General features: G+C 46.5%; 1 protein-coding gene across 2 annotated transcripts in view; it reads right to left on the reverse strand.

The window, feature by feature from the left end:
* Positions 1-13,708, reverse strand: part of KIF5A (kinesin family member 5A) — a 29,436-nt gene that overhangs the window by 9,318 nt on the left and 6,410 nt on the right. For both annotated transcript variants that reach the window (XM_073900779.1, XM_073900780.1), the window contains exons 2-19: positions 8,486-8,573; positions 8,302-8,375; positions 7,789-7,893; positions 7,498-7,546; positions 6,829-6,884; positions 6,497-6,584; positions 6,092-6,216; positions 5,492-5,596; positions 5,214-5,362; positions 4,961-5,109; positions 4,461-4,636; positions 3,234-3,302; positions 2,633-2,839; positions 2,178-2,324; positions 1,433-1,621; positions 948-1,065; positions 522-586; positions 288-397 (exon numbers count right to left, since the gene is read on the reverse strand). In XM_073900779.1, coding sequence (XP_073756880.1) covers positions 288-397; positions 522-586; positions 948-1,065; positions 1,433-1,621; positions 2,178-2,324; positions 2,633-2,839; positions 3,234-3,302; positions 4,461-4,636; positions 4,961-5,109; positions 5,214-5,362; positions 5,492-5,596; positions 6,092-6,216; positions 6,497-6,584; positions 6,829-6,884; positions 7,498-7,546; positions 7,789-7,893; positions 8,302-8,375; positions 8,486-8,573 — 2,069 coding nt within the window. The remainder of the gene's footprint in view (positions 1-287; positions 398-521; positions 587-947; positions 1,066-1,432; positions 1,622-2,177; positions 2,325-2,632; positions 2,840-3,233; positions 3,303-4,460; positions 4,637-4,960; positions 5,110-5,213; positions 5,363-5,491; positions 5,597-6,091; positions 6,217-6,496; positions 6,585-6,828; positions 6,885-7,497; positions 7,547-7,788; positions 7,894-8,301; positions 8,376-8,485; positions 8,574-13,708) is intronic.

Below are 13,708 nucleotides of genomic sequence, written 5' to 3' on the forward strand. Positions count from 1 at the left end.
AAAGTTTTCCTTCTGGTACAAGTGGGTCTGGTCAGGACTGATGGATGCATCTACTTTCGAATTATCGGAGGCAGATGCAGGCCATGGTTTCCACGACAGAGTGAGAAGCCATGGGCTACCCAATCACAAGAGCTCAAGGAGAAGAACTAGTCCTCACTCCCGTGCCTCCTGGAGCTGGGCTACAAAGCTGTGGCATGGTCAGGGGGAGTGGCCCGTGGAAGTGAACAAACCAGACCCTGGGCCAAGAGGGAGCCGTGGAGGCCGGAGCCACCCAGGGGGACTCTTACTCTTTGAGCTCATCGATGGTCTTCTGCTTCTCATTGATCTCATCCCGGAGCCGGGCCAGCTGCCGGTGATGGGCCTCCCTGTGACTCTCCATCTGTACCTCCAGGGCCTTCTGCAAACAGCCCCACCCCACGCTCAAAGCCAGACTCCCAGGCACCAGCTGGGAGAGGGCCAGCGCGGCCGTGCTGGGCCCTGGCTATGCCCCGGCTGTGCCCCCCTGCCCCTTCCCCACTCGCCTTTACATCATCTGCATCCTGTGTGTCTGGCTCCTTGTCCTTCAGGGCCACTTCATGCACAGTTTCTGAGGGAAAGAGGGAAAGGAGCACAGCTTACATCACACCTACCTCCTCCAGAAAGAACTTCACTTTGCGACCAGAGTTGTAGGTAGGGCAGGGGACATGGACCTTCAGGGATATGGGCCCTCAGGGATATTCTTCTGGGTTAGGACAGTGCGATTTGATACGACAGGAAAAGAGATCCACGGAGGGTTTCATGGCTTGTGTACAATAAGCTACAGGCCAAAGCTTCCACAATCTCAGTCTAATGCATGGGAGGAGCATGCTGTTAGGAGGTCTATTTGATGTTTGTGGCTTTTCCTCCCTGCCCGCCTCCAGGATCTCAGATCCCAGGTCATGTGGTTTAGAGGTTGAAGAAGGCCTCACCCTGGGCCTGCAGCTTGGCCAGCTCGTCGCTCAGGGAGTCATAGGACTCTTCCAGGTGCCGCTTCTTTAGTTCCACACTCTGCATATATTCTGTAAGCGAGCGGATCTTGGCCTCATGCTAATGGGGGAAGGGTTAGTGAGCGGAAGAAGAGGGATGGAGTCAAGGACACAGCTGGGTGACACTGACCTCTGCAGCTTTCCTCCCAGGTCCTCCCCGTCTGCTGCACCGGCCTGAAGACACAGGGCCAGGGGCCCTTTCTTTGGAGACCCTTCCTTTAGACCCCATCAGCTCAGAGGGTGGTATCCCCTCTGAACCTTCCCTTCCCTGGCCTGGACCCTCCCCGGCTAGCCCAGGCTCTTCTGTCCTGGACTGTGGTTGACCCTAGGCCCTTGACATGACGGCAGGTGCTGGGAGTCTTATCCCATAGTCGCAGAATCGTCCTCCTTCCCACAGCATGCCAAGACTCTCAGGGCCCGGCGCTCACCTGGGAGATGAGGAGCTGGCAGGATGAGAGCTCCCGCCCAGTCACCTCCATCTTGCGATGACATTCAACCTGCAGGTTCTCTAGCTGCCGGCAGCGCTTGACCACAGACTTGACTTCCGACTTGATTTTGCTGATATAGAGTCGGGCCACTGTGAACTCCTCCTCGATGGCTCCGCTGATCTCCACCGGCTGCAGGGTGGGAGAGGGCAGGAAGAGGTGCTTCTCGGCTGCAGGGAAGCTTTTTCCCATTCCCGTGCATTCTGCCCATCCCCACACACACCCGCACACACACAGACTCGGGTGGCACACGTATCTTCCAAACAACTTTTAGCTGCTATCACCTAGCATTTCATACTAAATCCTTCTCCCTGCACTTAAAGATCCAATTCTGACAGTCACCCTCTTCCATCTTATAAAGCAATGTGATTTGGAGTCACATTGATCTGCTTGATCAGCCCGATGGTCACTGTTCCGGATTTGCGTATCTCATTCCCAGCTCTGTGCCTCACCTCTCATGCCAGCTATATGCACATCTCTATGGCCTTTTATTCAGCACCCTCTAGAAGGTGTATTTACAGCTGAGGCTATGCAAATTCTACTTGTTTTCCCGGGTCTAGTTTAAAGGCATGTTTCCTGGCTCTTTGGCCCACCCTCCTCAGTATCCCTGAGGGCCTGGGTGGTGCCCCCCTGCCTCTCCCACCAGTGCCCAGAGCAAGAATGACCTGCTGCCCCCAGCCCCACTCACCAGCTTAATCTCCCCGTTGCCCACGATGACACTGAACTCACTCAGGTCCTTCATCAGCCCATTCAGCACCTCTGCAATTCGCTTCCGCTGGTGTCCACTGACCTCTTGTAGCCGCTGCAACTCAGACTCCAGAGCCAGCATGGTGGCCTGGGGACAGCCCCTCATGTCATCCCGCTGCCATCTGCCCACCCCCCTCCCTAGCCCGGGCAGAGCCTCTGCCTTGTATATGACCCCGAGGGCTGCTACAGAGAGAACACAGGCCCTGCCCAAGGGTCTGGGAGAGACAGGGGTCAGGAGGGCGAAGGGTGGTGACAGGGCGGGAGAGTGTCCCCTAGCACACAGCACAGCAGGGCAGAGGTACGAGTGTGATGTGGCCCCTGGGGCACAGAGGTCCCTTGGGACGTGGCAGATGTTCTGGAGGCCAGGGGGTTCCTAGACCCCGGTCAAACACTCACCACCTTCTGAGACAGCTCATCCACCAGAAGCTGGTTTTGCTGGCTCTTCTCCTCCACTTCCTGGGACTTCTGGTCGTAGTTCACAGCCAGCTCCTCCAAGGCCTGCAGCACCTCCTTCACCTCCTCCTTAGCAGCATCGTTCTCTGACTGCAGGTGGCTCAGCTCCCGCTGGACCTTCTCGTTGTCTCCTCGAGTGGATACCAGCAGCTTGAAGGAAGAGGCAAGGCACGTGAGGGGGTCTGCTGCCAGCGACCGCCTCTATGGCCCCCTGGTCTGGGGAAGCCGAGAACACTGCCCCAGATGGGGCCTCTCTGGCACCCTAAGCCTGGAGGGCAGAGCTCCAGGAGAGGGACAAGGGTCAAAGCAAGAATCAAGAGGAAGTGGGCTGTAGGTTTCACAGAAGGAAGAAGCACCCAGACTCCAAATCTGTGTTTTACACAAAGCCCCAGTTAAGTCCCCAGACTTCAATAGTTTTGGGCGGGGGGGTGACCAAGCCCGACACAGAAGACTAAGCCCTTCTTCTATCTGGTTGTAAAAGGTCTTTTATGCCTTTTAGGGCACACATCGCTTTCCTCTCATGTCTTGCCCTCCTTCCCATTACCTCTTCCTGGTCCAGCATCTGCTGCTTAAGCTTCTCTATGAGCTGGCTCTGCTGGTTGATCTCATCGTCCTGTTGGAGGCAAGGGGGGAAGATGGAGTGAAGGGAAGCTCCATCGAGTCTGGACTTATGGAGGTGGGGCAGAGGTAGGATCCTGACAAAAATCCAGACAGTTCAGGCTTTGAGTTAGAAACCCCATATCCTAAAAAGAAGTTTTTCCCTCAGTCTCTTGCCTCACTCCTGCCCTCACTTTCAAATTCCTTTCTCCCTGGAAGGTGATATAACCTTGACAATACACAGCAAAAGCCTTTAGGTTAAAGTGCATGTCCTCTAACCTAGAAATCCCACTTTAGTGCTCCATTCTAATCAAATCTTTCAAAAGCAAAGTCTTGGGCCTCAGAGGCAAAGATAGTGCTTTCAGAATTACTTACAAGAGCAAGAACAAGCTACTAAAAGCAAAGAAGACTAGAAGCCTTAGAAGACTAGAAATAAACAAATGGTTCAATACATTTTGATAAATGGACTGTTAGGCAGCCATTTAAAAAATACTTTTGTAAAGAATTGTTAACAAAGTAGGAAACTGCTCCTTATACAATGTAGAATGAAGAAATCAGATGCAAAGTTACATATACAGTGTATCTCAATTGCATGTTCTACGTATGGAGAAAAGCAGAATGTTCATAGTATTATTTATGAATGGTGCGATGATGGATGACTTACATCTTCTTCGATATGTTTTTATTTCTCTTCTAAATTTCTTTTTTTTTAAAGATTTTATTTATTTATTTATTTGAGAGAGAGAGAGAGAGAGAGAGAGAGAGAGAGAGGATGAGAGGGGGGAGGGTCAGAGGGAGAAGCAGACTCCACCCTGAGCAGGGAGCCCGATGTGGGACTCGATCCCGGGACTCCAGGATCATGACCTGAGCCGAAGGCAGTCGCCCAACCAACTGAGCCACCCAGGCGCCCCTCTTCTAAATTTCTTAATAGTACAATTTTTTATTAAGTTTAATTTTAATTCCAGTATAGTTAACATACAGTGTTTTATTAGCTTCAGGTGTATGATATTGTGATTCAACAATTCTAAACATTACTCAGGGCTCTCTTCCACAGGTTCAATAATGAGCATTTGTCCCTTTTTTAAAATAAAAAGAAGAAGGCAGGACAAGCGAATTCCTTAATCCCTCCCTTCTCATCCCACCAACCTCCCCTCTGTGCCCCGGGTGTCCTCACCTTGTCATCGAGCTGCTTATAGAGGCGGCGGATCTCCTCCTCGTATTTCTGCCGCTCCTCAGGCGCAATGCGCACCACAATGGATGAGTTGTCGTTCACAGGGGTCTCCTCACAGAGCTCAGCTCCCAGGGCTGCCTCATCCCCAGCCAGGCGCTCCGTCTCAGGCACATTCTCTCCTGGCCAAGAGGCAGAATAAGGTGAGGGATGGGAGCAGAGAAAGCTGCATCCAGAAGTCCTTCCTCCCTCACTCCTCAACGCCAAGACCTCCAGGCAGGTCTCCATCTCTGTTGCCAAGTGCACGTTCAACATTTTCTGGGGGATGGGATAAGGGCGGTCAGCCCCCTCTCCACTTCCCTCACACCACTCGACTGCACCCCTCCAGAAACACAGCCCTCCTGGGAGGTTGGCCTGCCCTGAAGCCCTGCCCCCGACAAGGCGCCACTGGTCCCCTCAGCCTCCTCCTCCCGCCACCTCTCACGCCCAGTGGAACCCTCTCTAACCATTGCGCCACCGGCTGAGCTCAGCCTCTAGCTTGGCGATCGTCTCCTTCTGAGCCTTTGTCTTCTCCTTCTCCTTCTCATATTTCTTCTTCCACTGCTCAGCAGTCAACTCCAGATTCACTGAGGCAGTGTTCTTAATGGTCTTTGCCCTGGGTGAGGGGAACAGGGAGATGAGACCTCCATGAAGGCTTGCGTGACACGGAGGGGAGAGAGCAACAGGGGCTGGCCCAGGAGTAGGGACCCTGCCACTGACCGCTGCCCGAACATCAGGGTAGACTTGGTCTCTGCATCGTTGTAGCTGGACGGTGAGCAGCAGATGAACATAGTTGTCCGGCAGTTTCCTCCCAGAGAGTCCTGGAGAATCCGTGTCATTTTGCTGTCACGATATGGAACGTAGCTTTTCTGGGGGAGGAGGGAGACCATGAATCAGAAAAATACTCAACAAGGGAATCAGGAAGGAGACTGGTGCTGACTAGGGGTCGCGCACCCCATGCATTGGGTATGACGGGACAGGGCCTAAGGGACACTCACTGTGCCCTCAGCCAGTGCAGAGATCACGTTCCCAAGGGCTGACAGTGACTTGTTGATATTCTTTGCCTCATCCAGCACGGCTCCCTCTGCTCCGGTCTTGCTGACCTACCAGAGCATTAAGGGATGAGTGTGTCATGAGAGCTGCAGGGGGAGAGAGGGCTCTTGTGGCCTCTTCTCTACTCAGGGGAAGTCAGTCCAAGGAGGGGAGGAGACAGGGGAAGAGAACAGACAAGGCCCTTCCTCTGTTACCCTAAGCCCTCTTGCCAAAAGCCACCCCCTCCCACCCCCATATGATACCATCCCATTTATAGGAAATGTCCAGAAAAGGCAAATCCACAGAGACAAAAAGTAGATTAGTGGTTGCCAGGGGCTAGGGGAGGGGGAAATAGGGAGTGACTGCTAACAGGTGATGAAAATGTTCTAGAATTAGTAGTGATGGGTGCACAACCTTCCAAGTATCCTAAAACCCATGGAACTGTATATTTCAAAATGGTGAACTTTGTGGTATGTGAATTATATCTCAATCAAAGAGTTATTTTGATTTTAAAAAGTACCCCCCCAGACCTCCTTCCCTACCCACCCCACCCCCAGATGCCCAACCTTCTCGCTCCCTGCCAGGTCCACTAGATACAGCTTCCCACTGAGCTTCTGCTCGGTCTCCATGTTCTCCTGCTTGATGTTGATGAGGAAGATGCTGTGGCTTCGAGAACTGTGCTCATTCATGTCTGCAGGACAGAGGGAAGGGCGGTCCCTGTACTGACACCTACAGAGCTGAGGCCCTCAGCCCCCAGCCTCCACTGACCACTGGCCGACCCAGGGAGAAAGGGAACCTGCCAGGACTAGCCCCGCCACTGCGTCTCCCAGGCACCTGGGTCGTACACCCAAGAGAAGCCTCTTCTTCTGGAGGACATAGTCTGCCCTTGCTCACTTCCAGTCCCTCAGTCCCAGAGCACACAGACAAGCAGCAAGCTCCCAGACTCAAGAGCCCCTTAGATCCCCACTCACTGGTGACAGCCACATGACGATTTGATTTCCCCTCATCAATCACATCTAAAATCTCCTCTGGGCTGGACACAAAGCGTTCGGTACAACCCTGCAGGGGGCGAATGGACAGTGACCCATAAACGTTAATCTGCAGATTATATTACCTGCACGCTGACCAGACAACCTTTCAAAACTGTCTTTTCCGAGCCCTCAGACTCTCCCCAGCCCCTTGGCACATCTCACTCCTCCAAGACATCTGCCCTCCAATTTCCGGGTCTCTGGTCTTCCCTCCTGCCACACCTCAAATCTCAATGCAGTGACCCCCACCCAGGTGCCCCTGTCCCCACTCTCACCTTGACAAATGGCACCCGATTCTTGTCTTCATGCACAGACAGATTCGTCTTGGTCACTGAATCAAGACAATGCAGGTAAGCAAGGCTAGTACCGCCACCCCCAACTCGTACCCTGTAGCCCACTGAGACAGTAGTCTCTTCTATGTGAATAAAGGAGAGGGGCGCCTGGGTGGCCTAGTCAGTTGAGTCCGCCTCAGGTCATGATCTCACAGTCATGAAATTGAGCCCCGTGTCAGGCTTGGCACTCAGTGCAGAGTCTGCTTGTGCCTCACCCCCTGCTCCTCCCACCCACCCCACCGCACCACCACCACTCATGCGCTCTCTCTAAGTAAGTAAATATATAAATTGAAAAAAAAATTTTTAAAAATGAAAAAAGAGAAAGACTTCCCCATGAAGCTTAAACTTCCAGCACACACTGAAAGTCAGTTTCTCCTCCTCCAGGATTGTAGCCTCAATGTTCCAACTGGCCTCAGGCTGTTACTGTATAGGCCTGGATATCGAAGCTCCCTCTTCTGACCCTTTTTGCTTTTGGAAATTTTGGTGAATGGGGGCAAGGGACACGGGTATGAGAGTGTGTGTCCTCTTCATCTCTTGCCAAAAGCAATGTGAGCTTTCTTTTCCTTGCCCTCCTCACACCCCCACTGCCCAATGGGGTTAAACATCACTCACCGTCCAGAAGGTCGCGAATTTTGTCCAGGTAAATCTCAAAGTAAGAAACCTGGTCAGGGAGAAAGTGAAGAGGGCCTATCTTAAACCTGACCCAGGGATCTCAAGTGAATGTGACCTGCTCAAATGGTAGTAGCAGGAGAGAAAGAGCAGAAGAGAGTATCTTGACAGAGAAGAACGGTGGTAACCAGAACAGGAAAATAAGTTGGGGTGTCCAGGTCCTTAGCAGGCTCATTCTAGCTGTTCCCCTCCCAAGCCCCATCTGAGGATGCCCAGCTGTCATGCCATGATCACCTTGATGTGGAACTCAAGGTTCTCATCCATGGAGTAGATGTGGTTGAAGATGTCTCTGGCAATTCGAGGAATGATTCCCATCAGCTGGGGGTCATGCAGCTTTCCCTGGGGAGTAAAGGTATTCCAGAATGAGGCTGGGACTCAGAAAGAATGAGACAACTCAAGAGGTATGCAGGTGAACACAAAGGTCACAGTGGATAAAAAGACCATCTTGAGGTTGGAGGCAGTCACTGCCATGTCTACCTCTTACTGGAAAGATGAGAGAATTGAGTGGCCTTTTGGAATATTAGTGCAGCTGCTTTTCCAGATCAAAAGAAGAAAACTGGAGTAGTGGAAAGGATAGAAAACTGTAACAGGCTGGAGGGATTTCACTAAAGTTCCACTATACTCCTGCCCCTCGGTTCATCCTCCAGACCAAGCAAGCTTGATTCTTAGATCTTGCCCCACTGAGATTCCGTGGCCTCTCATTTACACTCCCAGCTCCTCACCCCTCATGGAAGTCAGAACCCTCACCTCCATGGTATGTGTTTTCCCTGAGGATGTCTGTCCATAAGCAAAAATGGTGCCATTGTAGCCAGCAAGGACATCTGGAAGACACAGCAGAGAAAGAGCACTGGTGGAAAGAAGTGGGGTAAGGAATGGGGAACCTGAAAACATACATTCTAAAAATACATCTTACAAAGATAATACAGATTACCTTTGACAATCTGCATGGCACACGCATGATAAACTTGCTCCTGAGTCGTGTTTGGGGGGAACACACGGTCAAAGACATATGGCTTCCCCTAGAATGGGAATAAAACAGGGCAGACATTGGCAGTCAGGATGTGAGGGAAAAGAAATACTGCAGCCCCCTTCCATTAGCCTGAGAAGGCATCTGGTTTTTCAGCCATCTGTATCCGCGGATGATCCGGGGGGATGAGGAGGGCTAGAGAAGGAGGAACAAAAGTTAGTACTGACACCAGGAGCTGATCCCATGCACTAGAGAGTGCCATTGGGAAGTGTCACAGCGTGAGACTGTGTGAGGGGATCTCAGCCTTGGCGTGATGATTTAGCATTCCACCACTCCAGCCCCCTCCCTGGGAAACCAAACGGGAAAAGACAATAGGGCCACAGGCCATGGAGAGTACAAAACAATACATTAACATTAAAAATCTAGGGACGCCTGGGTGCCTCAGTCAGTGAAGCGTCTGCCTTCGGTTCAGGTCATGATCCCAGGGTCCTGGGATGGAGCCCACATCAGGCTCCTTGCTAAGTGGGGAGCCTGCTTCTCCCTCTCCCTGCCATTCCCCCTGCTTGTGCTCTTGCTCTCTCTCTCTGACAAATAAATAAATAAAATCTTTAAACACATTAAAAATCTACCTCTAGGTTTAAAAATATCTTCCTCAATAGATCCATATGTCCTGATATGGAAGGATCTTGCACTAAGCAAAAGATGCCAAGTTAGGGACATATGTTTAGTATGTTCCCTATTACATAAATGAAATATACATATACCAAGCTGCTGAGCTGTTGTACAAACATTAACACAAGCTCTCTCTGTGAAAGAAATACATGAAATCAGAAACTTGGGTTTCCTTTTAAGGAATTAACTTTAAGTAAAGAGAAACTGAAACAAATCACTGACCTACAAGTATTTTGTTTCATTTAGGTTATATGTTACAAATCGTGTGAGCTGATAAGATGTTAAAGATACAATATATTTACAACCTGGGGAGCCAAACAAAGAATATATTCACTATCTAATCATACTAAAGGGAAGATCTCTGGTAAGATTAAATGAGACTATGCTTGTTCTCCATCACAAGTGACAAATTTCTCAGTCGTGTTTTCCTGCCATTCAGTATAAAGAGCCTATGCCTTAGGGGCACCTGGGTGGCTCAGTTGGTTTAGCGACTGCCTTCGGCTCAGGTCATGATCCTGGAGTCCCGGGATCGAGTCCCACATCGGGCTCCCTGCTCGGCAGGGAGTCTGCTTCTCCCTCTGACCCTCCCCCCTCTCATGCTCTCTCTCTAAAAATAAATAAAACCTTTTTTTAAAAAAAAGAGCCTGTGACTTAGTTGTCACATTGTTTTACTGCAGAGCCCATCTTTATCCATCTGAAATGTAAAGCTCTAAGTCTATGTTCACCAGAGTTTGGGAGACATGTTTTAACTAATTAAGGAAAATCATAAAACTTTTATTGGCCAGAATTGGAGACAGTGGCTCTAGGAATATTCACAATATTCCATCTATATACAGAATTGATTATGATACCTCCATATTCTACTCCCATTAAAATGAGTGAGGTTGGTTTACATATATTGACACGTTCAAGCCCAATTGAGTGAAAAAATAAAAACAGTGTGTGTAATGTGATTATATTTTTTTAAAAGCATATGGACAGAACAGCTTTAGAAAAAAGACATAGAAGACTACATGCAGACCTACTAATGGTGGTTATCACCAGAGAGCAGAGTAACAGGCTTGCAACATCTTTTGTGTGTGATATTTAAATGTTTTACAGTAACAACATACTGCTTTTAAATTAAAAATGTAAAATATTATAGGTGATGTTATAGAAAAATATGTAATCACAAGACAAGGTATACACAAAATACTGTTAATCAAAAAATAGTATGCAAAAAATAAATACATAAAATAGTATGCAGTGTAAAAAACAAAAAAGTATGTAAAGGATGATTCCATTTCTGTAAAAAAAAAATGTATTTGTATAGATGTACACCTTGCTTAGAAAAACATGGTAAGGGGTACCTGGGTGGCTCAGTCGGTTAAGCGTCTGACTTCAGCTCATGTCATTATCTCAGGGTCCTCAAGCCCCATGTGTTGAGCCCCATGTGTTGGGTTTTGCACTCAGCAGAGAAACTGCTTGTCCCCTCTCCCTCTGCCCCTCCCTCTGCTTATGCTCTCTCTGTCTCTCTTTCAAATAAATAAATAAAATCTTTAACAAAAAAACATGTTAATAGTGGTTATCCTTGGACAGTGGAATTTTAGGAGTTTCTCTTCTCTTTTTTTTTAGATGGAAAACTTTTCTAAAATTAAGGGCACCTGGCTGGTTTAGTTGGAAGAGCATGCAACTCTTGATCTCGGGGTCGTGAGTTTAAGCCCTACATTGGGTGTAGAGATTACTTAAATAAATAAATAAACATAAAAAAAGAAACTTCTCTAAAATTAAAATGCATATTTTTTAAAAAAGAAAATTTTAAGTTTTTCAAAGATATTAACATTCTTACTATATAAAGAACTCTCATAAATTAGTAACAAAAAAGATAAACCTCAAGAGAAAAAAATGGACAAATCTAGGTACTAACAATGGAAAAATACAAATTCAAACTAAAACAGTAATGTCGTTACTCACTTATCGAATTGAAAGACACAAACTTAATTGGAATACCCAGTGTAGATAAGGGTTCAAGGAGGTATAATTTCCTTGAAATAAGCACCTTCATCCTTTCCTAGTAGGACAGTAAGTCCATACAACTTTTATGGGGGCAATTCAGAAATACATAATCAAAAGTCGTGAATTGCACATATCCAATGACTCAGATGTTCTACTTCTAAGAATTTATACCACGAAAATATTTTTGGCAAATATTTAGTTACAAGAATGTTTATTATCACACTGTCTTATAATAACAAGAAATTGAAAACAACTGAAAAGAATAATATTTAGGGGACTGGTTAACATAAGGAATTGATTAAATAATGGTGTGTGTATATTTTTATTCTTTGTTGCTATTTAAAATGATGTCATAATAGAGGTGCCTGGTGGCTCAGTCGGTTATATGTCTGACTCTTGATTTCAGCTCAGGTCTCAATCTCAGGGTCGTGAGATCAAGCCCTGCATTGGGCTCCAAGTAGGCGTGGAGCCTACTTAAAATAAAATAAATAATAAAATAAAATAAAATGATGTCATAAGAGAACATCAATAAATCTCAAAAGTGTGTTAGTAAAAGAACTCAAACACAAGGGAGCACATACTGTATTATTCCCTTTGTATGAAATTCAAGAAAGGACAAAACTTAGCTAGTGATAGAAGTCACAATACTGGATGCCTGGGAGCAATACTAACAGGCAGGGGCAAGAAGGAGCTTTCAGGGGTGATAGAAATACTCTAGATTCCTATCTGGGTAGTGGTTACATGGGTGTCAAAATATGTTATAAAATTCATCAAACCGTTTGCATAAGATTTATGCACTCAGTGTATGTAAAGTATACCTCAATAAGTGCTCTCATAAAATATAACATCATAAAATGATGTTATAATGGCTCTTCAAAATGGCTGGTTGATGCACAACCTCATTATTAATAAGAGAAATGCATATTAAAACTATGAAATACCATTTTAATCTATCACAGTGGCCAAAATAAAATATTTTGACAATGCATTGCATTGGAGAAGGCATATACAGACCAGGGGCAACTCTATATGAGAGGCAGTTTGGAACCAGTTAGTAAATTTTTAAGTGCATATACTTTAAGACCTCAACTTCTAAAAATGTATCCTATAGACATATGCAGTATTTATATATATACAAGGTTATTCAATTGTTTGTAATAGCAACTTATTAGGATAACCCTAAAAGTCCATTAATAGGGACCTGGTTAAATAAATTATGGCGGGGTGCCTGGGTGGCTCAGTCATTAAGCATCTGCCTTCGGCTCAGGTCATGATCCCAGGGTCCTGGGATGGAGCCCCGCATCGAGCTCCCCAGTTCATCGGAAGCCTGCTTCTCCCCCTCCCACTCTCCCTGCTTGTGTTCCCTCTCTCGCTGTGTCTCTCTCTGTCAAATAAACAAAATCTTAAAAAATAAATAAATAAATAAATAAATAAATAAATAAATAAATAAATTATGGCATAACCCTACAATAAACTATACAGTTGTTAAATAGAATGAGATATGGGGCACCTGGGTGGCTCAGTCATTAAGCATCTGCCTTCAGCTCAGGTCATGATCCCAGGGTCCTGGGATCGAGCCCCAATTGGGCTCCCTGCTCAGCAGGAAGCCTGCTTCTCCCTCTCCCACTCCTCCTGCTTGTGTTCCCTCTCTCAGTGTGCCTCTCTCTGTCAAATAAATAAATAAATAATCTTAAAAAAATAGAATGAGATATATCTTTATGTTAAGGAAGAATCTCCTACACTCATTGTTAAGTTAAAAAAAAAAAAAAGCTGGGGCACCTGGGTGGCTCAGTCAGTTGAGCGTCTGCCTTCAGCCCAGGTCCTGATCCCAGGGTCTTGCCCCACATTGGGCTCCCTGCTCAGTGGGGAGTCTGCTTCTCCTTCTGACCCTCCCCCCTCTCACATTCTGTCTCTCTCTCTCTCACACTCTCAAATAAATAAAATCTTTAAAAAAAAAAGCAAGGTACAGAATAGTATGTATACTATGCTACCATTCTTCTTAAAAAAAAAAAAAAAGTATATGCCAGGCACCTGGCTGGCTCAGTAGGTAGAACTTGCGATTCTTGATCTCGGGATTGTGAGTTCAAGCCCACGTTGGGTATAGAGATTGCTTAAAATAAATAAAAAAATTTTTTTAAAGTATATGCACATATATATGTAATTGCTTATAAACGTATAGTATACTTTTAGAAAGACCCATAAGAAACTGGTAAAAAGGTTGCCTTCTGAAAGGGGAACTGGGTGGCTAGAAAAGAGAGGTAGGAAAGAGGCTTACTTTTCATTGAATACATTTTTATATCATTTGAATTTTGTCACATGTGCATGTTAAGATTTATGTAAAAATTAAACATTTTTAAAAATACATAAAATTATGTAAAATATTTAGTAACGGTAAAATAGTCATGGTATTACGTTAGTGAAAGAGCTGAGTTACAAAACAATATATAGTTTATGATACACTTTTATTAAAATTAATATATGTGTATATGCAGCAAAAACTCACTGGAAACAAATACATTA

This window comes from Callorhinus ursinus, unplaced genomic scaffold (assembly GCF_003265705.2).
Source record: "Callorhinus ursinus isolate GAN/ISIS: 27379988/994484 unplaced genomic scaffold, GSC_fseal_2.0 scaffold14, whole genome shotgun sequence".
Lineage (NCBI taxonomy): Eukaryota > Metazoa > Chordata > Mammalia > Carnivora > Otariidae > Callorhinus > Callorhinus ursinus.